Below are 24,961 nucleotides of genomic sequence, written 5' to 3' on the forward strand. Positions count from 1 at the left end.
CCGCTTCCGCTTCCGGTGCCGGCCGGCCCGTCATGGCGGCGCCCAGCGAGGCGCGGGAGCGGCGGCCTTTCGGGAGGCGCTTCCTCACCGACCCCGCCCGGCTCTTCCAGCACAATGCCTGGTGCGTGAGGGCTGCCGCCGCTGCCCGCTCCAGACCCCCGGCAGCCTCCCGGGGAGCTGCTGTCCTGCGGTGCCGCCCCGCGCCCGGCGGTGGGGTGGGGGTGACCGGGGTGGGCTCGCCGTCGCCGCTCCGATTTGCGGTGCCTGTGGCCAAGCGCTCCGTAATGAGCCAGCCCCAACCTGCCCGCTCCGCCTCACGGGGCCCTGACCGCGGTGGCCCCCCTCCGCTCCGGGCTCGCCTGGAGAGACCCCTCCCGGGCGCGGAGCGGGCTGAGGGAGCGGCGGGCGCAGGGCCGGCGGCCGGACAGCGGCTGGAGGCAGGGCGGGGACCGGCATCCCCGGGCAGGGCACCGCCCTGTGCGGCCGCGGCTCGGGAGTGCTGGTCCCGGGGGTCCTGAGCGCTCGGGACTGATCCGCGGGGGTCCTGAGCACTTGGGTCTGATCCCTGTAGGGTTCTGAGCCTTGGGGGCTGATCCCCACGGTGTCCTGAGCCTTCCGGACCGATCGACAGGGGATTCTGAGCCATTCTCATCCCCTCCCGAAGCAGTAGTATTCCTCAGGCTCCTCTGGTTGTAGCAATTGTTTTATTACTGTGGTTAATAAAGGTAAATTACCCGCTGTCAGAAATCCACAACCTATCATTCCTTCCGTGAGGTTGTGCCAGGGTGTGTGCTTGGAACAGGAGCTCTTTATTTGGATACAGAAGTTGTTTTCAGTCAGTTAAACATCCAAATTCTCTAATTTGCTGGGAACTGAAGGTGTTTTGCATTTTTGAGGTAAATAGATCCACTTTTGGTCTCTGGCTGCTATACCTTGTTAAGAATTGGGTGTGTTTAACTTGTAATTAAGGGATATTTATATGTGTCAGCCTGTCATTCCTTCTGGGACTATTCTATATTAAAGGTATGTAACAAAAGCATATCCCCAGTTTTCCTGTGAAAAGTCTTAGTAATCTGTTTCTTCACAGACTTAACATTTAAGCCTTTGTGAGTTGAAATCAAACCACTAATTCCTTCTGGGACAAGAACTGCTTCTTGGGCCTTGTATTCTGCTTTTCATTCACTTTTTTTAATGAAAAAAGGCCGAGTGAATCACTTTAATGACTGAATAGCTGTGTATGTGCATTGAAGTTATTAATAATTCTTGTTGCTTTAAAGCTTCCTGCATATTTTTCTCATAATTTGATTTAATTTAACACTTACCTTCCAAATAACCCAACTGCCTTTTTTGTTTCAACTTGAGAAAGACAATGTAGTTTTGTCCTGAGTGCCCTCATGGTTTTAGCAAGGATCTATTCCCTCTAAATTTGACTGAGTATCCAAAATAGAACAGATTTAGGATCCTTTCTGTTTGCAATTCCATGAGCTCCTTCAGGACTAGGACCTGCATGTGCTGACTGTGGGCTGTTGTGGTGGTGCTGGGCTGGAATTGGGGATCACACCTGCACCCCTGTCCATTTGGAGGGCTCTCCAGACATTTCTCTTTCCCTCTCTCCTTGTACCATGCTTAGCTCCAGTTCATCTTATTTTTCACAACAGGGACAATGTGGAATGGTCAGAAGAGCAGGAAGCCAGTGCCAGGAGTAAAGTTCAAGAGAACAGCTCACAACTATTGCCACAAGATAAACAAGGTACTTTTGGAGAGTGTCCTTATGCGAGTCTTGGCTTGTGCCAGGAGTGGAACAGTATGGCCAGAGCCACATCAGAACATCATTAATTCCTCCCCTCTCCCAGTCACTCAGAAGGCTTTAACACGTGTTTGATAATGGGAAATGGAGGAGGAGGAACTTTCTGTTCTTAATTTACCTCTCTGTGACTCTTCCGTCTTCTCCAGAGACGACTCCTGGTTGGGAGGAGTCAGATCAGGTTGAGCTTTGTCATGTTGTGTATGTTTAAGTACTTGTTAGTGTTCATTGTCAACAAACCTCTTTGAGTGTAGAGTTGTTGCCTCTGCTTATTTTTGCTCTTTAAAGCTTAACTGCTAGTAGCCAGTCTCTTTTTGCTGGCTTGCTGTGAAGTGAGCCGTGATCCAAGCTGATCTTCTCTTTGAAGAGTCTGATAAAGTGGTGTCCATATCTGTCTCTACAGAGTGAACAAATTTCATGAGAAGAATTTCATCAGAGAAAGAAAAATTATTTTATCTTGATTGTTTGTCCTCAGATAGACAGCAAAGGGATTCCAAAGCTTTTATTTTATTTGGCTTAAAGGATATTTATCCATCCAAAATGCAGAGCTTAGCTGTCTCTGAATCAAGCTCAAGGTGCTCAATTCTGTGGTTAAGTCATGGTTGAAGCCATTCTGAATGGTCAATAATGCATTTCCTCCACACCTGGTAAAGATCATCCAGTCCCTCAAATGGTGGTGGAATGCTTCTTTGGTGTGATAAGAAACTTGTTTGATGATGATATCTTGATACCCTGCCGAGCTCAAGGGTGGATCTGCTTCTTTGGTTCAAATTAAATTGAGTGTGTCACCCGTAAGATGATGCTGAGTACTACTGGAACTATTGAGACACTTCCATATAGCTCCCAGTTGTGTTCACAATAGCAAATTAATTACACCAAAGAGTAACCCTCCTAATTTCTTGGAATCCTAGCAGTATCCAGCAGTTTTCCATTGTGATGCCCATTGTGTTGAGTTCATTTTAAAATCTGGTTAGCATTAAAGGGTGCTGTCTGTCATGCTTTGAGAACCTATATACAACTAGGAAATTGTGGAGCAATTTGCTGTTGGAGCAGTTTGTCAGGGCTCCATGATGTATTTCCCAGACTGAACAATGGAGGCCAGTCAAATGTTGATGGTTGCTATTCACTGGAAATCGTGTGGAGACAATGGGATGGCTGAAAAGTAGGGAAGGCAGCCCAGGCAAATGTGCCTGAAGGGTCTGGTAGTTTGAGAATCAGAATGTCCAAGGAGGAGAACAAAGGCAGAGTATTGGTCATTATAGCTGTATTATTTTGTGGACTTCTTGGGGATGTCAGGATTTGTTCTGGAGAAGGAGGGAAGCTCTCTGGGTATGTGGAAGATGTGTCTCATGGCTGGGAAAAGAAAGAGAAAGAAGTCCAAGTTTCCTTTTGAGGCTCCATAATTAGCCTCCTTGCAATTCGGGAGGTCTTGCCTGCTTCTCTTCCGGTCTTTGTGAACAGTTCCTTTTGTTTGCTTATCTTTTGCAGAGTGAAGGGGTGAGTATGGGCTTGGCTTTGGGGGTGTGCTTACAAAGGCGAGCAGAAAGTCAGGAGTCCTTATCAGGAAAGTCTCTGGAGGAATCTGGCTTGCGCACCGATGGCACTGTGAGCTAATACCCCAAGAAGGGACTGGAACAAGTATGATGTGAACTTTTCTGGCTGGAAGTCTTACTGAAAAATCAACATGGTCATATTTTCACTTTAAATGTGTTTCTTGTATGATCTCTGTCAGCTGGTCCTTGATTTTTTGCATCTGTATTGTTACTGATCCTTTATTCAGGGCTTTGAAAACACCAGGCTCCGAGGTAAATTAGCTTTGAATAAAGCTTCCCTGCATGTGGTTTGGAGTATAACAGCTCTTCAATAGCATCCAACAGAATTTCACAGTAATTTAACAAAGGAAGAGCACAATGTCTTGTTCACCAGTGTAATGTGGCAAAAATGTGGGTGATCTGAAATGGCTGGGCTGGAATTTTGTCCCAGCATCTCAGGTAAGCATTCCACTGCAGTCAGGCTGCCATGGGATTGTTGGAGATGAGGGGGAATCAGGATTTGGTATTTTTGTTGGATGAGAGCGTTTCAGCCCCAGAAGCCTTGCATATTCCTGCTAGTACATGGGAGAATGACAGTTCAGGACAGAGCATGCCAGGGTTTGGATCAATAGCACTTCTTCCAGCATCAGCAGTCATTGAATTCTTCCATGCAAACAGTGAGTTGACCTGGCCATGGTCACTGTGACCTACAGTGAGGTCATGGTACAAAGTTACTGCTCATGTCTAATATCAGACATTAAAGTTTCCTTCAGCTTGGGGTTTAAGGACAAGGCTTCTTAAAAGGAGAAAATCCTTGTAGTTGAAGTAAAGAGATTATTTTTATATATAGCTCCTTGTGCTGCAGGTCCTACTAAAAATAGACATATGACTGATTAGTGGTTCTTTGTTAAAGCCATTTTTGTCTATATTTGGCTGAGGCTACATATTTTTCCAGGTGTTCTGGGTTCACTTTACTGTCTCACTTTGAAACAGTTTTATGTTCTTCAGGAAGACTAATAAATAAACAGTTATATATAAATAATATATATTTATATATACATGTTATATACATATATAATATTTATATATTATTTATATATATATATACATAAACATAATAAATAAACAGTTCAGCTAATAATGGCCTCCAATCATTTTTATTCAGTAATGCACTTGTTGCCGTGCAAAGATGGTTGAGGAATTACTTGTTATTGGAATGCAATTGGGATTTCTGGTCATGGTTGTTAATGTCTCTAGGTGATTCCAAGCATAGGATGCTATAATTAGGTGTGAATTCCCAGGACAGAGAACTCATCACATTGATGAAGTCACAGAAAGTCGCTTGGATTTGTAGCTTCACATGGAAGAAATAGTTCCCCTAGACTGTACTTGATCTGAAATTTGTGAAAGTGTGTGGAAATAAGTTTGCAGATGACTCGAATTTCACTTGGTCATGGCTTTGTAAGAGCTATTCCAGCTCCCTGTAATACTCGCCTTGCTCCTGGAATGAGCCGTTTGTGAAAGTGCTGCTGCTCATATTAATTCTGTTCATCTTTAGCCTCTCCACCGTAGCTCTCCGCTGGTACTTTAATGCAGTGGTCACTGTTGACTCCCCTCTTTTGTTTTAGTTCATAAATGCTCTGACACGCATAGAACTACGGAAAGCAAAGTTGACTGGACTGCAGCAAAACGTGGAAAACATGCTGTCCTGTAATCTGGAGGATTGCATAAATTCCAACTGAGCTTCCTGCCAGGCCTGGAGAGTTGACTAATTTTTCTGTTTCTCCACCTGAAAATAGGAGCAGTGTGTTGGACAGGAGCTTTCAGCTCCAGGCAGCTCTCACAAAATTCCTTTGGAGTTGTGCTTGACACTTATTGTCACCAGGCTCCGAATTAATTGTTCAGCGAACTGAACAAGTTAGAGATGGAAGTAAAACCTGGATTTCTTCATTCCAGTCTCCTTCAAAAAGACTTTTTCTGTTGCCAGCTTCCTTTAAATCCTACCAGGAGACAGAGTTTCCTCTTCTCTCTCTTTTCCCTTTTTAAGTTGTAACCTCTCTTAGTAAAGCAGGTTGGTGCATAGATATCTGCAGTGATCCCTCACTCTCTGAACTGATTAAACCCTGAGACCTTCTGGTTTGTGTCTGGTGATGTTTTTGCTTGTGTTCACAGAGGAATATGAGGTGAACGCTAAGAAATACTGGGATGACTTCTATAAAATCCACGAAAATGGCTTCTTCAAGGACAGGCACTGGCTGTTCACTGAATTTCCTGAGCTGGCACCTAACAGGAACTCAAGCCAAAATGGAGATTCTGTGCATGAATTTAGTAACACAGAAGAATCCAACAATGAAGGGCTGGGAAGCTGTGAAAATGGCCATTGCTCGTTGGAAACCAGGACAAAGAGTCAGTTAAACCTGATAAAAAGCCCAGCTGGGGGCTGCACAGAGGAGTTGGCTGCACAGAAGGACAGTGAGCTGAGTCAGAGTGATGGGGATTACCCTGGATCAGCTGCATCTTACCGTATACTAGAGGTAAGAGCTGTACATCAAAGTCACACATCAAAGCCTCCCTTGTGTCAATGTGACTGGGACATAAAAATATGTATCACTGCCAAACAGCAAGGGACCAGACGATTGCCTTCAGTCAGTAAAATGCAAAAATAAGAGGGCAGTTTAGAACTGAACTAAATCTGTTGGGATTCTTTTGGTTCAGACTCTGAATTGGCAGAGCACATGGACCATAAGAAGTTTACAAGTTTAAAAGCTAAACTATTGCTATCAGATGTTCAAACAAGCATTTAAACATCATCTTTTGAAGAAGCCGATTCTTCTATTGTGTATAAAGCTTTCCCTTGTCATTTATCTTTTGCATGTTTGTGCTGACTCCTGTTTGCCTTGAGAGGTGCGAAACAAAGTAATGAAGCCAAGAATGTAAAGATGCTCTTGGGTTTGTTCCTTAGAGCCCTTGTGATAACAGGGAATCCCAGACTGGTACAGGCTTTGTCTCAGAGAAGTCTGTGGCAATTATAAATATTGGACTCCTGACAGCTGGTTGTGACCTTTTGCTCTGCCACCTTTAGTTGTTCACTGTAGAATTACTGGATTTTTTAAATACTTAGTATTTTATGAAGGTCCTGCCCTTCCAGGGAGAGTTAGTATGAACTGTCCTGATTTTTTAATTTAATCTTTAATCACTTTTAAGATTTCCTCAGACTTTGGTGTTCTCAATGTGCCTTTCCTGTCTCACCTGAGCACTTTCAGTAACATCTGTCACTGCAAACCCTCTGTGGTGTTTTCTGCTCAGTCTGTTCCAGTTTTACTGATTCCTTAAACATTCAGAGGCAAATTCCCCAAACCCAGTTGTGTGAGCCATGATCTCTTCAAATGGGAACAAGCAGAAGAGGCAATTAGAATAAAGCAAACTTAACTTCTCTGTTGCTCTGATTTTCTATGGAAGTGAACGTAACTCATCCATGGCCTTTACCAGTGCTTCAGTGACTCATACTGGTTGTTATGCTTGGGATTCCAGAAAAAACAGCTTTCAAAAGAGTAACAATATATAGCTTGTTACTAAGATTTCCATAAGAACTTGCTTGGTGGTTTCCCACACATGTAATCCTGTTCCTCAGACCTTAACACGCTCAGATCTCGCAGGGACACGTTAGAATGGTCACTGCCATGCTCAGCTTTACTCGTGAGTTGCTCTTTGTTCCATGGCTGTAGAGAAATGATTGGAAATTATCTGCATGGACGTGCTGAAGGAATTATTTTCACTGTGTACATCTACTCTGTTCATACAGGTTGGCTGTGGGGCTGGGAATACAGTTTTCCCAATTTTACAAACCAACAAGTAAGTAGTGACAAGACAAGAGGAAATGGCTTCCCACTGCCAGAGGGCAGGGATAAATGGGATATTGGGAAGGAATTGTTCCCTGGGAGGGTGGTGAGGCCCTGGCACAGGGTGCCCAGAGAAGCTGTGGCTGCCCCATCCCTGGAAGTGTCCAAGGCCGGGTTAGACAGGGCTTGGAGCAGCCTGGGACAGTGGACGGTGTCCATGCCCATGGCAGGGGTGTGACTGGATGATCTTTAATGTTCCTCCCAACCCAAACCATCCTGGGGTTCTGTGAAGTAATTCTCAGTAGGTTTTTACCTGCGTGAGATACCAGCCTCTGAAAAACAATTGGAAGAATGTTCCATGTGTTCCTAGTTTAGACAATCTCAGAGAAGGACCAAATGCAGATGGTATCTTTGCCATCTGCAGCTTCAGGTTACTGTGTTTTGAGCTTGGAAGCCCTTGGTTTTAGATCCAGAAGCAAAAGGAAGCAGTCAATTCCATATGAGAATAATGGGCATAAAGGAGCAATGGAATCCACCAGATTTTGCACAGAAACTAAAGCCCAGGATTTCTGGGCTTTGTGCACTTGAAACACTCCTTAATTCCTTGATATAAATGATGAGTTTCTTTGATTTATTGCAGTGACCCAGGCCTGTTTGTTTATTGCTGTGACTTTTCTACAACAGCTGTGGATCTTGTCCAGGTAATCTCAATGGTGACTTATGAAAATGTGGGAAGTATCTGGGGCCAGTTGCCTATTAACACAAATCTATCCCAGCTGCCAGTGACTCTCTGGCTGTGCTGGCAGCTTTCTGGTTTTAGCCAGCCCTGGTGCTGACCCTTACACTGGGAATTGTGGAAAATGAGCCGTCAAAGATTGTAGAAATGAGAGAAGTAAAAGTTCTCAAAATGTCACATGGGCAGCAAACAAGTCAGCCAGGTTTTCTTCCCCTGTGGTTGTCAGTACTTTTCTCAATACAGTGTTCTTTTAGCTGAGTGACTTGAAAACAAACTTGAGCCTTGCAAACATTCAGGCTATTTTTTAACAGGAACTGAACCTGGCTTTGGCTTGTGTGTGTGTTGCTGTCACCACAGTTCTGGGAACATGGTCTGATTACTTCTGCACAGGCAGCTGAGGAGGGATCATGCTGTGGAGCAGGAGGCTGGGATTTAGTCAAAAGACAAATTCCACTAATAAATTTCAGGTCAAGGCAGAACTGAGAATATATGAAGTATCAAATGCAATCAGTCACTTCCTGGTATGAGAGGGGAGCACAGCACCGGAGTCAGCATCCATTTCCTCCTCTGGATATGACACAAGCACTGTTTGTAGAGGCTTCTGCAATCTGTAGCAGCAGCTTTAGAAAAATACACAACTTCTAAAAGAAGTCTAAATCTGATTTTTAAGAGTGTAGCTGTAGGCAACCAAGTTTGATTTTTGGGGTATAGGGAATATCTGCTTGTAGATGAAATGAATACTGATTTCAATGATGCAGAGAGGTGCCCTGACACTCTCATTTGTAAAGGTTTCCAATTTATCAGTATAAATCTCTCACTTCTTACTGCTGTTAGTGGAAACTCTGACCTTAAAATTGGGATAAACCCTGAATCCAGTTTGAGGGGTTTTTTCAGTGCTGATTGTCTGATTGTAACAAGACCAAAGCGAGATGTGTACATCTCCTGTGTGTAAATCTTTTTTTTCACATTTCACACCAGTTCCTTGCCTGACCAAGGAACATACCTGACACAGAAGTCCAATGAGGCTGAAACAGATCTCTGGACACACCACTTGATTTTGTGGAAGTTAAAATACTCCATATAATACTAATAATCCATATAGTCCAGCTAATACTGAGATTAGGATCTGCTACTAATGTTCTTAATTTCTCTCTCTCAAACACAGAACAATGCAGAATATGATACTTCTCGCTGCTTTGCATTTGTCCATGACCTGTGCAATGACCAAAGTCCCTTCCCAATGCCAGAAGAGAGTCTTGACATTGTTATTCTTATCTTTGTCCTCTCAGCAATTCTCCCGGAGAAGTAAGTTTTAATAATTCCTTCTGATTGCAGAAGATAGTTCTTCTACAATCAGAGTTCTTTAATAATCTCCTATCAAGGAAAATTAAAGTTTGTTCTGTTTGTGGTCCAGTTTTTCATGAAGGCTCCAAAAATGAAATTTGCAGGTTTTTGCTATTGCAACCAATTCTTGCAGAGAACAGGGTGATTTTGGAGTGCTAAGTGGCTGCAGGTGATCATTGCTGGGGTCACTGTTCTGAGCCCCAGCCACAGTGAGCATTTGCTTTGGAAAGTATTCTGCTGGATTTTCAGGCTCAGAGGGTAGATGAATTTCTCACATAGGAGGTGGGAAGAAGGGAGGGTTCAGGTTCAGAAAACAGGTAAGGAAAGTGCTGTGGTCTTAGTGTGATAGTTGTTACAACCTACACTAGTCTCTTTTTTTTTTTTTTGTATCCTTTAGTTTTACTTCACAACACTTCTCTTCAAGTTCACTTACTACTTTTTTACAGAAACCAGTGGAAATCCTTTTGTAATCAGTAAGAGAGAGCAGTTAATCCTTGCTGTGGCAGGATGTTATCCTCGTAGGAAAAAAAAAGCAAAAGGGAATGTCAAAAAATAGAGGCCAAATAAAATCAACCCACCTGACTCTGGGAGAGCTCAGAATGCTGCTGACTTTGGGTAGCTCTTTATATGAAGTTGAAACATGTAGAACTTTATTCCATCTTTTTGGAAGGAAACAAGCATGATTTTGCAGCATGTTGAGCACTCCTGGTTTGTTCTCCTCTCAGGATGCAGTGCATCATGACCAGACTGAGTCGCCTTCTGAAACCGGGCGGAATGATCTTGTTACGAGATTACGGCCGCTATGATCTTGCCCAGCTTCGGTTTAAGAAAGGTATTTCCTTTCCCCTGGGAGCTTTTGCCCCCATCACTAGTAGATTCTGCTTCTCTGGAGCTGTGTCTGCCCTGTTTAGAGGCAGCTCATTAATTCCCCAAAGCACAGTGTGTGCTGGAGAAGGGTCTGTTGTTGATTTTTTTAAATGATCACTGGTAACTGTTTATATCTGTCTTGCCTTTAGGTCAATGTCTGTCTGATAACTTCTATGTGAGAGGTGATGGCACCAGAGTCTACTTCTTCACACAAGGTAGGAGGCCAGAAACATGTCTCTGACCATCCAAAAACATGCCTCTGACTCTCCTCACCGCTTCTTGTCCCTGTGCCCTCCAGTTTGGCCGCTAGATCTTTCCAGCCTCTTTCTTGGAGCACTGCGAAATGTTAAGTGGCTCCTGATTAAACAGTGACCCACGCTTGTCAGCCTCTTGTGCAAGCATGGCATGGTGAATTCCTTAGTGGAAAATCCTTTAAGAGGAAGACTGGTGTGTTTGCTACCCTGGGAGGAGTGGGATTGGAGGAGCTCTCCTTGTATCTTGCCTGCAGATGATGGAGGGAGATGGACACCACTCAGCGGAAGGGTGTGGTTCTTCGTGGAGCTTAGGCAGCCCCCCCCAGTTCTGCTGCTGCTTGGTGTTAGCAGCAATTGTTATTCTCTGTTTATCACCAGTTGCACCTCCAGTCCCTCCACTGCAGGCCCCTGTGCACAGCCAGTTGTAGAGCAGTGGCACAACTGAACTGTTCCCCACTGCACAAGTCTTGTTTGGCACAGCAAAACTAATGTTTAATGCATGTTTGGCAAACACCTCACAATGGAAAGCATCTGATAAAGGAGCACAAGCTGGGACCTGTCAGGCTTTTCCTACAGAAACTCCAGACAAACCACGTGCTCTGGGAGTAAGCTCTGCTGCTCAGCAGGACTGGGGCACTGTGAGATTTATTTGCTTGGTCAGGAATACCTGCGAATGGAAGTGTTGAAGCCTTGAGGGCTCTTAGTGTATTAATTGGGCCTCAACAGGGTGTTGGTTTTAAGGATTTTTTTTTTTTTTTTACCAAATTTAACCTTAATGAATCCCATTCCCCCTCCAGCCTAGGCAGCACAGATCTTACTGCCACCATTTCAAAGCGTAGGTTTAATCCTGTTCTTTGCTCTTGTGGACTCTGAAATTCCTCTGGGCAGGGGGGAAGGAATGGCTGTCCCAACTCGCCAGAAGATGCTCCTTAATTGGTTACTAGAGGTAGTACCCATATCTGAAACTGCTGCTGTTTTCTTTGTCAAGTCTCTGTAGTTCTAGATGTACTCCAAATAATTCTTTCCTTCTTTGCTAGAAGGGAAACTTGAGAAACTGTGATATTAAACTCCCCTAGTAAAGTAATTAAGTCGTGTTTGATTATTTCCCTGCCAGGGTGAGGCCATGGGTTTCCTCTGGCCCACCTTTCAGCTTAGCTTAGCCTCAGTGTGAGAGGGTATCAGTTAAAGAAGAGCTATGGCCTCCTCAGTCTCCTTCTCTTTGCTTCCAGATGAATTAGATCATCTCTTCACCACAGCTGGGCTGAAGAAAATCCAGAATCTGGTTGATCGGCGATTGCAAGTGAACCGTGGGAAGCAGATGACGATGTATCGGGTGTGGATCCAGTGCAAGTACTGCAAACCCACCGTCCTTCAGCCATGAGGCGTGTGGGCTTTGGGCTGGAGCCTCTTCATCTCCTCCTGGTGACATGTGTGTGGTGGAGTTCTGCACAGCCAGGACCTCAGTGCCTTGTACCATGCCTGGCATCACTTCAAGTGAGTTTTGCTAGGGACAAATGCCCTGAGAGTAGAGCAAGCAGTATTTCAGATATCATAAAATCACAGAATATACCGAGTTGGGAAGGACCCATCAGGATCATCAAGTCCAACTCCTGGCCCTGCACAGGACACCCCAACAATCCCACCCCGTGCCTGAGAGCATTGTCCAAACACTCCTTGAGTTCTGGAAGCCTCGGGGCCGTGACCATTCCCTGAGGAACCTGTTCAGTGCCCAGCCATCCTTTGTGGGAAGAACCTTTTCCTGATATCCAGCCTAACCCTCCCCAGACACGGCTCCAGCCATTTCCTCTCCCTTCAGGAGAGTGAAGAGATTGGTTCCTGCCCCTCTGATGTCCCTCAGGAGGATGTTGAAGATCCCAGTGAGGTCTGACCTCAGTCTCCTCCAGCTGAACAGACCATTTGCCCTCAGCCACTCCTCATACAGCTTCCCCTCAAGGCCCTTCACCATTCTCATGGCCCTTCTCTGGATGGTCTCTAGTGGCTTAATGTCTTTTTTATATTGTGGTATCACAGAGTCCCGCTGTGGTAGAGAGGAGAAGAGAGATCCAGCAGGCAGGAATTGTGCAGCAAGATCGATTTATTTAATTATTTACAACTCTTTTATAGACTTTTTTCTTCATAGTCTAGTTGGACAAAGGATCAGCCCCCCTTGGGGTGACTGGCTAAAATCCTGAAGCATCCATTGTCAAAATATGTGCCAAAATACTGTGCCATAAACAAAGCTCAGCAAGGTCACAGGTGTTCATGGTTTATAGAACTCTGCTGATATCTTCCGTGAGAGAGAAAAGCATCCCACGGGACTGGAAAGAGCAAGAGAAATTCTTGCTAGCAGCAATATTTGTATCCACATTGTGGTGCCCAAAACTGCTCCCAGCACTTGAGGTGAGGCTGCCCCAGAGCAGAGCAGGACAATCCCCTCCCTGACCAGGGATGCTTTACCTAATGCTCCCAGAGCACAGATGTCCCTCCTGGCTGCCAGGGCACTGCTGACTCATGTTCAACTTGCAATGGACCACCCAGTCCATCCACACATGCAGGGTTGCCCCGTCCCAAGTGCAGAATCCGGCACTTTCCGTTGTTGAACTTCACACGATTGGTGATTGCCCATTTCTCTGATTTGTCAAGGTCTCTCTGCAGGCCCTCTCTGCCCCTGAGAGACTCGACAATTCCTCCCAATTTAGTGCAGACAGCAAACTTACTTAGTATTCCTTCAAGTCCTATATCCAGGTCATTAATGTGGATGTTGAAGAGCACAGGTTTGAGAAGGGAGCCCTGTAAATGTCATGCTACTGGTCTGAGTTTTAAAAATTATTTATGGTTTTAACTTAAGAAATGGTCATGGTGTCTAACAGCAGCTGAGCAAGTTGAGTAGCGACTTGCTCATACTCAGAATTTCCACATGAAACAGGAGAGATCTGACCGTATCTCTGTCTTGTGTATTCTTGTCTTGGGGACAAACATACAAAGAATGAATCCGCTCTTCTCAGCGACTGCTCACTGATATGAATCTCCTGGCAGCTTCTCTCGTGCAGCTATTTCCTAGTCATTCAGTCACTCAATCCATGAGTTAAAATACGTTGATCTGAGGGCAGGAGCTGAGACCGTGTGAGTCTCTCTGTACCAGCGTTCCCTGGATGCCTCAAGGTGTGGAAATAACCTGTGGAGAAAGCAAATGATGCTGCTCTGCCCTCACTGTCCACAGGGATATCTGCCCAGGGAGCCAGCACGCAATAGCTCAGGTGCTATAAATTCCTCACAGGCAGGGTTCAGGTTTCAAAAGTTTGGTGCTGATGTTTGGTGCCAGTTTTGCAGCACCTCCAGAGTGCAACAGATGAGAAGCAGCTAACAGGACCAGGGTTTATAAATAATTACCGGCTTTTTCTACTGGCTGCAGCTCCCAGGTCACAATCTGCCCTGTCATGGTGATGTGCTAAACCCAAGCAGATGAGACACTTTCTTTGATCTGAAATCTGCAGGATGTCTAATTTTTGCATTCTTGTTTAATTTCTTAGAGGAAGCCAACACTGTGGCTTTCAGAAGGTATTTCCCCACCTTTGACACCTTTTATCTCAGCTTGTTTTCTTCTGTTATTTTTAGGGTGTGGTACAACAGGTATTAGAATAAGTCTCGTGCTTTTCAGTGGTGGTTTGATTCATATAAATTAGGCTTGCAAGAACCTCATGTGCTTGTGTGAGCCTGGGCCACCATTAGGGAACTACAGTTTTCTTCTGTTACAAGTTGCGCTGGTGTCTGCCCTTTAGTTGAAGAAGAGAAAGCTTTGGCTGGTATCTCTTGCCTTGTTTTAGTTCATGAAGCATCAAGATGTGTTGTGTGTGTCCTGCTGGCTGAAGAGCAGTTCCCCTGTATTTTGTTAGCCAGACACTCATGTTTGGAGCTTGACATTGCCCAAGAGTGTCACCTCTAGAGCCACATAGGTTATGAAATAACTGCCATCTTGAACCAGAGGAGAGGGGTTGTGCTAGTTTGAAAACAAACCAATGGGAGATCGCAAGTCAGAACTACAATTTGATAGGAAAATTAAAATAAAGGCAGGAAACACTGTCTTAACCTGACAGAGTAAGAATACAACCTGACACCCTGTTGGTCAGGGTGGTGGTAGCAAACTGATTAAGTGGTGGCTGCAGTCCTCTTTGAAGTGATAGATACAGTTCTATTGAAGCGGTGATCCTGTGGAAGGGTCTGCTCTTCCTCTGAATGTCCAGTGATAGTTATGTAGCTCTTGTCCTCTGGAAATCCAGCAGGTAAGGGCTGACTGTGGTGTTCCAAACCTCAGATTATATCCAGGTAGGAATGTTTGGTTCCTGCCCCTGGGCGGAGCATCTCACAATGCGCTGATGTAATTTTATGAGTCATGCAGTGAGGCCTCGATGGCCCATTAACAGAAAGATACTTCTCCAGAGGGAGTTATCGGGGATGTGTCATGGAAGAGACAAAGAACACTGCCCCACCTGGTTTTAACAGCTTATGAAGATGGTGATAGAGTACATAACCCCCGGTTACATGCTGCACTGTAACCCAAGACAGGGGGTAAAAAGCTGAGGAAATGTCATTGCTGTTTTTGGAGAGCCTGCAGGACCCCTGGAGAGATGGACCAGGAGCACCCTGATTTGGGAAGTGTGGGAAGGGACTGGGCAGTACTTCCTGCTGGGCATGTGTCAGCATGATGAGTTCCTAACTTCCACGTCACTGTGTCATCCTGCAGGTATTGCTTTGTCTGCTACCTGAAGGCTTCTGGGTCAGGACATTTCAGCCCTCCCTGGGAAAGGTTACCCAGGGAATCCATTCACAGCACACAGGCTGTGGTGCTGGGACAATGGAAATGCACCATTGCTTTTTTGCATATCTGTCTCTTTTAAATAATGTTGAATGAAATCAAATTATTTTTTTGGAGGGGAATGGGAGTCAAATACCTGGGAAGAGAATTCTTGTTCAGTTTGTTGTAGTGTATTTTCTAAAGGGCCAAGAACCTTTCCATCATCTGCAAATGAAACAGGAGGAGGTAAAGCTTCTGTCTTCTGGAGCACATTTGGCTTCTGCTGAGCACAAGCCTGACGCACCCCAGAAGCTCTGCAGTCGCTGCTGTGTTTTCATGCTAAACCTACAACGTCTGGTTCCCTGGCAAGGCTGAGGCCTCAGGCAAGGTCTAGGCAAAACACAGCTCAAGGCCTCTGGCAGCAGGTGAGCAAGCTGAAGTCTCCTCAGCTTATCCAGGCACAGAGTCAGACTTAGCAAGAGCCCTGTGAGCGTTGGACCTGACGTGACTCGTGTAACCGCCTCAGTGACAGACCTCCTGTGTGTTACTGGGGCCTCAGGCAGTTCCTTGGGGTCCTTTCCCTCTTGGGCCCTGGAGGAAGACCTCTTCCCAGGATAGCTTTATCTCCCTGCAAGAAAAATTCTTGACTGGGGTAAACAATCAGCATAATTAGTGTGAATTAAAGTAATTTGAAAAATGCCTTCTTAATAATCCAAAGGCTTGAAAGCAGTGCAGGAAAATATGTTTTTAATTATAAACATGATTTATGTAAAGTTGATGGACTCCCCTTTAAATTCAAACTCCTGAACGGGAGAAAATGAAGGCTATTTATTTGTTTGTTTGTGCTTTCAAGGTTGTATCCCAGTTGCCTGGTTTTAACTTGGGCTTCATGCAAAAACTTGCAGCCCTGTGAGCCTGGAGCCAGTGAAGTAGCTCTTTGCCTTTCTTAATGCTCTTAGTTCTGCTGCAGTATTTAAGCAGTCACTCAGCAGGGCCCATGCTGGGCAGACGTGCTTTTGTTTCCAGTTCTCTTGGTGGTGTTCAGAAAGCAACAAGTTAATGGCCTTGAATTGAGCCAGGCCTCCTACAGACAGATACTGTTTGAGCTTCCTTCACTAATCCCTGCCAGCTCCTGTTCTCTCAGAAGCTGCTCCGCTCCTGCCACTCCAGGCCTTGCCTCCCACACAGCTCTGCTCAGGTACCTCGGTCCTGACTTGCAGCAGCTCCTGCCATTCCCACCTTGGGCCTGCTGGGCAGGCTGGGTTGCTCAAGCTTTCCAGCATGTTCAAAGGAAATCTCCAAATTGACTTTTACCATGCTGAAAAGCCAGGTTAAGTGCCATTAGTGTTTTGGGGGGTTTTTTTCCCCTCTTCCTTCTTAGCAGAGTAATGTTACCTTTAAAGCCTTTCTGGGAGTTTCTGCTCTGATTTTGTTCCCAGCATTCCAAGTCTTGTGGTCTGTGGCTTACAGGCAATGCCAGTGTGGCCTGATGAACCTCCCAAGCAGAAGAGATGATTTCATAGCCCTTCATATGCATTGCCCCAGCGATCTTGGAGCCAGGCATTGTTACACTTCGAAAAATCTGGTCCTGGCTCTTGCCAGAAGGTGGTGGATTTCCTTGGAGATTCATAGATTGTTTTGGCTGGAAGGGAACTTTATCATCACCTATTGTGACCCCTCACATAATCCTTTCATGTAGGGATAATGCCAGCAAGCCTGTGACTTGGATTTGGACTTGGAACTAGCCGTTCAGAAAGGGTTTTGATCCAGCCATGGTGCTGAAGGCTCCAGTGAAGGACAAAGAAGCTTTTGCCTCCCCAGGTACATCATTCTTCTCAGAGCATCGTGGTTTCACAGACAAGCTGTGAATTGGGAGGCAGGAGGGAACAGGGGAGGTGATGTGAACAAGAGGCTGGGGGGATATTTCTGATGCTGTCACTTCAAAAATAAGTAAATTTTCACAGCATCTTCCTGACAGCACAGCAAAGTGAGGACAGCAGTCATCCATAGTGATTTGGATAGTTACAACACTGGTCATCAAATTCTTCTGACCAGGGGTGTGTGAGATCAGACACAATTGTCTTCTCTCCCAAATAATTCAGCTCTGCCTTCTCTGGGTATGCCACCACCATTTCTAATCTGCAGTGAGTTCTCAAGCTCTGGGATAAATGAGACCTGATTATTTTCAATAGAAGAGAGGTGTGAGCAGAGGGAACCTCCTTGTGCACACACCAGCAGCTTTTGGCACTGCATTATAACAAAAGCTGGAAGAGCTGCTGTCATTGGCATTGGGATGAGCCCTGGCTTGTCCCCACTGGATTCTGTACAGGAATTGCAGACCCAAACTGAACTGAACTGTTTTTTCCTGAGCACTACTGAAAGATGCACAGGTTTTACTGCCTAGAAGTGAGGATGGGGCTGCAGGGATCATGTTATTATGGGATTTGGGGACCATCCTTCCATTCTGTAAACACAGATGGAGTGAAACTGAGTCATGCAGTCTTTGTTCTGATCAGTCAGCAGGATCTGATTTGTCAGTCAGAGAAGTGCCACCATTTTTGGTTTGGTGCCATATTGGGGAAAATAAATCCATGAGGGAGAATGCCACAATCAGGACAATTTTTGCTATTGTAACTATTCCTCTTCCTTGACGGGGGTGCCTGGCACACATCCTCGTGTACAGTGTCCCTAGACACTGACTTCAACAGAAACTCTGATTTTAACTTGTGTTTCAGGGCAAGACAGAAATTACCAGAAAAACAAGTATCAGGAGGAATTTTTTGGAGGACCTTCCTGCAAAGTGAGGTGCTCTGGAGGAAAAGGAGTTGTCAGTTCTGTGCTTAATCAGCAGAGCTCTGGAGTTTGTGCTTTTAGGTCTCGCTGAAGGCAGTAAGTTCCTGTGTGTAACTGCCCAGCTGAATGGGAGCTTGTGTTGATGGAAAAGTGGGACATTGCAGGAAATTACCTTTGTAGGCAGCCCTGAGTGCTAATCTGAACTAAATAGGATACAGCATGAGCCAGAAGAGCACAAGCCAGGCCTGGACACAGGCAGGGAAAGGCAAGGCAACCTGAGCCATGTGTGCCTCTGCTTTTCCCTCCTGCCCGGGGGTTGTATGGCATGGCAGTTGTCATGCCAGTGAAGGTTTTTATTCTTGGTTTTTGACCCACAGTGGGATGAGCAGGAAATGGCAGCAGTTGGAAAGCAGTGATGGCAGAGCTCACTGGCAAGTCTTACATGTCAGCACCTGCCAGCAGCTCCCAGCCTGTTGGTCCATGGCTTGGTTTCCAGGAAAGAAGAAAATCCTGGTGAGGTTTGGACACTGCTGTTCTAAATTCTGCTCTCTGGTGTTAACCCCAGAGCCCTCACTGCAAGCACCAGCATAGCATGGGAACAGCAGCTTGATTTTGGGGTGGAGTGTGACTGCTGTATTGAGGTTGTCTTTGCTGTCCAAAGGACCCTTGTAGCTCTTGCAATTTCATGTTATGTGGGAGTTAGGGAGTTCTGGGAGATTGCCAAATCTTTGGAATATGAAACTTACTTTCAGCTCCTGTGAAGTGGGAAGCTACTGTTGGCAGTCCCTGGTCGCAGGGGCCAGGTCACACCTCTGTGCTGTGTGTGGAACATGAGGGGATCTGCTCAGGTGTAAGGAGAGAGGTACCACACTTCCCCAGGGTCACTGGATGTGGCTCCAAATTCCTCATTTGGAGATTAAATTGCCTGATCTCCCCTCAGACTCTTTCTTCATCCCTGGGACCAGGCTCAAGGCATGCTGCATATCCCCCTCACCTGGGGAGCAGTACCTGGGCAGGGCCACCTCACTGCAGTCTGTAATTACACAGCCACATGGCTTTTTCCACATTCAGTGTCATTGGTGGATGTGAAGAGGTTGCACAGAAAACTGACTCTGGCTTTTCCACAGCTTCAAGTGACTTCTTCCCTACTGAGATGAGCCTCGTTAGGAAGGTTGAAATGTATTTACAGACATTCACAAAGAGGCTGAATATACTTAGAGAAATGTGTGTGCAGTAACTCCGGCTTTACAATAGGAGGTTGATTTAATTTTCCTCTTACACAAATCTCAGAGCAGTTTGTCTAATTAAGGCTTTCCAAAGCTGTGTAAAGTAGGGTGTTATTATGCCCATTTTATGCAGGAGAAAGAGAAGCAGGGGGCAAACCCTGTTGAGAATAAAGTCCTCTTGTATTCTGGGAAGCCGAGAGTGAGTGAGGACAGGGAAGGACTTGCTGGTATTCAGGAGAATCCCATTGTTTCAGGTGTGCTTTGGGATTGCAGAGTGTTCCTTTCCTACCTGCGAGGTCTGGCTCCCCTCGGCTGGGCCATGGCGGCTGCACAGTTCCAGGTGCCTGCACACAGCTGCCTTCCTCCTCCAGCAGTAGGACACGCATTGCCTTGGATCAGGGCTCTGAGGCTGCACATGGCTGGCTGCTTGTGTGGAGGCTGAGTGGTGTGGATGCTTTCCTACTGAGTTTGGGATCAAAGCCTCCCTAATGGGATACCTGAAGGTGTAGACAGAGGGAGGGGCAGGAACAACTTCAGAGATAAACTCCATCGTGTGGGAGGGTGGAGGCTCTCGGAATGGCCTCAGGAAGGAGTCAGGCAATGGCATGTTATCTTTGAGGAGCTCAAATACCGGTTTTCTCCCTAAGGAAAATGAGGAAAGACACTTTTTTAATGTTCCTAGTGTGGCAGAAGCCCTACCCTTAATAGACAAGAATCCACACAAGGGTGACATGGTTTGAATGCCCCAAGCCTAGAAAAATCTTCACTGGCAGCTCATGCCTCATTAGGTCTAACAGAATCTGCTGTGCAGACAAGGGTTGGCCTCTTCAGGATGTGATGCCTGGAGGTGACATCATCCCCTGGTGCTAAAATCTTTAAAAGCCTGTTGAGTGTTGTACTCTCGTGGGTTTTGGTTGGGGTTTTTTTTTCCCCAGTACTATAAAATGTTTGGATTTGAGATCACTGATGCCAGCTTTTACATTTTAAAGGTTCAGGCTGTTTGTTGTTTTTTTTTCTAGTCCTCAGCTGCCCATGTCCTGGTATCACTGAGGAATCTCAGCTCTTCTTTTGTGTGTCTTATATCAGTAGATTTCCAGACCTTGTGGCAGTACAGAAATGCTTAGGAAAATGCATTTAGAATATTCCACAAGCCTGGAAAGCCGAGGCAAGGAGAAGTCACCAAAAACATGATTAAAAAGATGAGAATCTTGACTTCTGTCATTTTATCTTTTCAAAATTCAAGGCAGAAGGAACTTGTTATGTACTCTGTTAAAATTTCTGTAAAATCTTACCCAATTTTGGTCTAATCTAACCTGGGTTAGCAGAGAGGCTGTGGTGGGAAGGCAGGGCTTGCTGCTGTTTTGCTGAGCGTGCTGTGCCTGTGGAGGGGAGCTCCAAGCTCCGGTCGAATCCAGTGACAAAGAAAATGGCTGCAGCAGCTGAGTCGTTCTTCAAAACATGATACAAGTGCTGTGTACTAGGAATATCACTGACATCCAAGGAGGCTGAGACAAGAAGAGGAGAGCTACCACAGGAATGTAATCAGAGGCATTAACACTGGTTGATGGCAAGATCTGGAGAGCGGGATGTGCACAGGAATGATCTGGCAGAGCTGATGGTGGAGGAGGGCTGGCTTGTCCCTATGGATGAGATAATATTTAGTCAGCCATGTACATACTGTGTTGCTCATAACCAGCTCCTCTGAAAGGACCAGAGCTCAGGGGCTCTTAAAAAGTTAATGAAAAAAAGGGAAAACAGAATTCTGAGTTTCATGTGTCGCTCAGGTGTGAGTTTTCCTGCGTGAGACTTCTTGGAGGTCCAAATAGTCTCTTCTCATAGTGTCTTGTCTTGCTGGGCCAGAACGTGAAACACACAGAAACTGCTCCCAAACTGTAATACAATGGGGAAAATCAAGTTGAGGTCAACAGAATCTTGATTTCTAACCTTATATTGGTTTAGTTTTGAGGCTTTATAAGATTTTAGAAGTAGTATCTTAAATTAGAATTTCTAATTGAATCAAAAAATTTCCTGTACAAAATGATGAACTATTTACGTATTCCAGCTGCTTTGAAGCAGCAAACCTTTCCCTGTAAGAACAGGAACAAACTGACCTTTTCTGACCAGAAGCACATTCCAATAAGTTGCCTTTTCTTATTAAAAAAAAAAAACAAACCCAAACAACTAAAAAGAAAAGAGTCCACCAATTCTCTGCTGAGTCCAAACCTGGGGGATCAGCTCCCAGGAGAGAAGACATCATACAAAGTAGTCCAAGTGTGATGTGTCAACACTGATAATGGTATTTTTACCTGAGAGACCTTTGCTGTTCCAGAGAGCCAAATCTCAAATGTGCTGGCGCAGCACAGTTGGAAGCGTTGCACCAGGCTGGGCTGTGCGGTGCATCCCTGTTCAGGGCTGTGTCCTGATGGAGTGTAGGAGGAAAAAGTTCTGAGATCACTGATCACTGGGAAATTTATCCAGTAACTTCCTTCCTACTGTTACCTGACAAACTTGTCTAAAATCCCTTGTACCTACCTGTACCCTCCTGACAGCAAGCGGAATCCTTAAAGGCTGCTCTGAAATTCTTGCTTACAGCCAGAAATACAGTTACAATTTGTTGATTCCTTCCCTCTTTGTGCCACAAAGGGACCAGCTGCCATGTCTGGTGTGAGGTGCAATTTTGGCATCTTGGAAAGGAAATTGCAGCTGGAAGTGTTGCTCTGAGCTGCTCTTTGGAGGATGAAGGTGGAGAGGACCATAGTTGACTGTGTAGCAGAGGAGAGTAGGGAAGGATGTGACTACAGCCAAGGATGAGCTGCTGGACATCCAGAAGCAGAGCTGAGCTAGCAGAGCCCTTGGACTACAAAGCACAAGGGCTGCCTTTCCAGAATGTACTGAAGGGCATGTGCCCCAGTCCTGAATTTGAAAGTGAGAAGAGAAACCCCAATCATTTCGGAGGAGTGCAGGGCAGGAGAGGGGGAGTCACAGGAGGAGGATGGTGCAACCTCAGTTTATCTGTTCCTTATCAAACATCACCACCTCCTGTTCCAGCCTGACCCGGCAGAGCCCATGGCTGTGGCCTTGGGTCCTCTGTCAGGCCTGGAACTCAGCAGTGCATCAAGGGATGTCTTGGAAAATACTCCTGGCTGCAGTGGATTCTTCAGGAGGCTCTCCCTGGGAATTTGCTCCTGCCAGAGGACGGGAGAAGAGGGGCATTGGTCGGTCTGTGATTTCAGTGAAAATGACAGTGAGCAAACAGCTCTCGGGAAATGACAGAGGTTGTGGCTGCCCCATCACTGGAAGTGTCCAAGGCTGGGTTGGATGGGGCTTAGAGCAACCTGGTCTAGTGGAAGATGTCCCTGCCCATGGCAGAGGGTGGGACAGGATGTGCTTTGGGGTCCCTTCCAACACAAACCATTCTGTGATTCTGTGACAGCGAAAGGTTCTTCTGGTGGCCTACATGGAAATACTGATGGCATTGTGATCCCTGGCAATGCATGGAGAAGGAGGAAGAAGTGCCCCATCAAGTGCTGTCCAAAAAGCACAGGAAAAATTAGACCGAAGTGACCCCCATCACCCCTAAAACACAAAGGTGGGGGACAGTGCCATAGACTGGGTGTTACTGGTGTCCAGTTCCTGCCTGGCACTCTGAGGAGGTGAACTGCTCCCTTTGGAGTTGGAGGGTTTTCTAAGGGCAGTGAAGGGGAAGCCAGAAGAGCTGGGGGGTTCAGTAAGTCAGTCCCTGTATTGGGTGTTACAGCTCCCACAACTTCTCCTCTCTCCACCCAAAATCAAACTGAAATGCACAAATGAAATTTATACCTCCTTGAACAATGTTCACTGCAAGTGGTCCTGTTAACATTCCCTAAGTGGCTGTGATTAGCTACCAACTGATGGAATATTTACTCCAGGATTTTTTCTTTAAAAAAAAAAAAACACACACAACCACAACACAACGCAGACACAAAACACTATTTATTTAATTATTTATTTTACGAATTCCTGCCACCGGTCGTGCTGAAAATGTGACTTACGGAGCAGGAGCTGAAACTGGAGTGGCTCTCATACTGAAAAAAAAAAAAAAACCAGATTAAAGCACAGGAAAAGCAGCTTGTACAAGCAGGCAGCGCTCCCAGAGCCATTTGCTGCGCCGAGTTAACAAAGTACGATAAATTAGCAATTTTAAAATAACACAACTTCCCCCGTCGCCTTGCAGGAGCAGTTTTTCCACGATGCGCTGCCGGCTCCTCTCCACATCCCTTTTGCCAAACTAGTCAGTTCCAGTTCGGTCATAAATCGATCGATGTCACGCAGTGAAGCGGAGGTGACGGGTGTCCCTCGGCGTTCCCAGCCCTGGCGAATCCTTTATCGAGCTCCAGGAACCTCCGCTCCCATTGCTAATCCGCGCCTGCCTCCCCTTGGACAGGCCTGGCCACTTCCTTTCCCAACAATCCTCTCCTGCTTGTTTGCTTTTCGGAAAGCTGATTCAGCCTTGGAGCGAGCGGGTGCAACACCCGCAGCGCTCTGGGTCCTGCCCCGCCGCCTGCAGTGAGCCAAATGAACTGCGATGGAATCGCTCCATTCCAGCCAGGACAAGCCCTATCTTTATTATTTTGAATTTTGGGACTGTTTTCCTGAGTGTGGCAGCAGCTTGGCGTCGGAAAGGCGAGAGCGGACTGTGTGTCGTGGGGGCTGCTGGGGCACCTGGGTTGTGTCTCACACACAATAATATCCCTGTTGGATCAGCCCCGAACCAGGGGCCCGGCCCGCTCCGGGTGGTGTTCCCAGGGGGCAGGCATGGAGTGGGGATTAGCGGGGGGTGCTGTGATGCCCTTGCACCCTCTCTCGGGGGAATGGGGGTGGTTTGGGGAGTGAGATTGCTCATGGGTGTGCAAGATGGAGACTGGAGGGGAAGGGAAGAACTGGGGGGTGCATGGATGTCATAGCTGCACCCCCTCTCTAGGGCATCCTGGGGCAGGGGGTAGGTCAACCTCTGCTCCCCTGGGAGTGACATGTCCCTAGGCCTGCCCTGCCCCCCCAGCCCTGGCTGGATCTGACCCCTTCCTTGTGCCTGTCACTCCCCAGCACCCTCTGGCCCCCTTAGGACCCTGACCCTTGCTGCCCTTCCACCTGTGTGATTGCCCCCTGCCCCCCCTATGCTGACCTTCAGCCCTGACCTCACCCCAAGGCTGGATCTGACCCCTCCTCGTGCTTGCCCCCTCATTCCCTCCATGACCCCATAGTCCACTTTGACATTCTGTTGCCACCCAGCCCTGTGTGACTACCCTCTATACCTCCTGCACCCCCCAGACCTGCCCTGACCTGCAGGCCCTTCTGACCCTGCCTTGTGCTTACCACCCCCAGCCCCCCTGACCCCAGAGGACCCTGCCCCTCTGCTGCTTCCCCACACGTGTGTGACCTTGCAATGCCCCCAGACCTGTCCCCATCCCAGAGCCGGATCTGACCTGCCCTTAAGCCTGCTGCCCCCTCAGCCCCCCCGACTGCCATGACCCCATGGTCCATCCTGAGCCTTTGCTGCTCCCCCATACCTGTGTGACATCTGCCATGCCCCCTGCCCTTCAGTCTTGCCCTGACCCCCAGGTCCTAATGACGGCCAAGGCCGCCCCCCCCGATCCCATAGGCCTCTGACCTCCTGCTCCCCCCCCCGCCCTGTGTGACCCCCCCATTCCTCCCGCTCGCTCCGACCCGCCCTGACCCCCGAGCCCCACTGACCCCGCCACCTGCCCCTCCCTCCGCCCCTTCGGCCCCGCCCCTCT

The 24,961-nt window shown here is 46.8% G+C and overlaps 1 protein-coding gene across 4 annotated transcripts; it reads left to right on the plus strand.

Moving 5' to 3' along the window:
- Positions 1 to 23,815, plus strand: LOC116455987 (tRNA N(3)-methylcytidine methyltransferase METTL2). 4 transcript variants are annotated; one of them, XR_004244517.1, is made up of 10 exons: positions 1 to 121; positions 1,659 to 1,750; positions 5,509 to 5,870; positions 7,139 to 7,188; positions 7,816 to 7,876; positions 9,077 to 9,216; positions 9,981 to 10,087; positions 10,272 to 10,337; positions 11,606 to 11,870; positions 23,401 to 23,815. XR_004244517.1 is itself a non-coding variant. In XM_032134405.1 (9 exons), the coding sequence occupies exons 1-9, from the start codon at positions 33 to 35 to the stop codon at positions 11,755 to 11,757; spliced, it is 1,119 nt and encodes a 372-aa protein (XP_031990296.1). In that variant the 5' UTR covers positions 1 to 32; the 3' UTR covers positions 11,758 to 12,676. The 4 variants fall into 4 exon arrangements, 1 of the variants encoding a protein (XP_031990296.1); XR_004244516.1 differs by lacking the exon at positions 23,401 to 23,815 and adding an exon at positions 15,118 to 23,107; XR_004244518.1 differs by lacking the exon at positions 23,401 to 23,815 and adding an exon at positions 16,608 to 23,107.
- The last annotated feature ends 1,146 nt before the right edge of the window (positions 23,816 to 24,961 follow it).

The sequence above is a fragment of the Corvus moneduloides genome, chromosome 26, assembly GCF_009650955.1.
Source record: "Corvus moneduloides isolate bCorMon1 chromosome 26, bCorMon1.pri, whole genome shotgun sequence".
Lineage (NCBI taxonomy): Eukaryota > Metazoa > Chordata > Aves > Passeriformes > Corvidae > Corvus > Corvus moneduloides.

Coding starts and splice junctions, on each gene's coding strand:
- LOC116455987 (XM_032134405.1), top strand. CDS start 33: ATGGCGGCGCCCAGCGAGGCGCGGGAGCGGCGGCCTTTCGGGAGGCGC. Junction 5,871..7,138: donor CATCTTACCGTATACTAGAG/GTAAGAGCTGTA, acceptor CTGTTCATACAG/GTTGGCTGTGGGGCTGGGAA. Junction 7,877..9,076: donor CAGCTGTGGATCTTGTCCAG/GTAATCTCAATG, acceptor TCTCAAACACAG/AACAATGCAGAATATGATAC.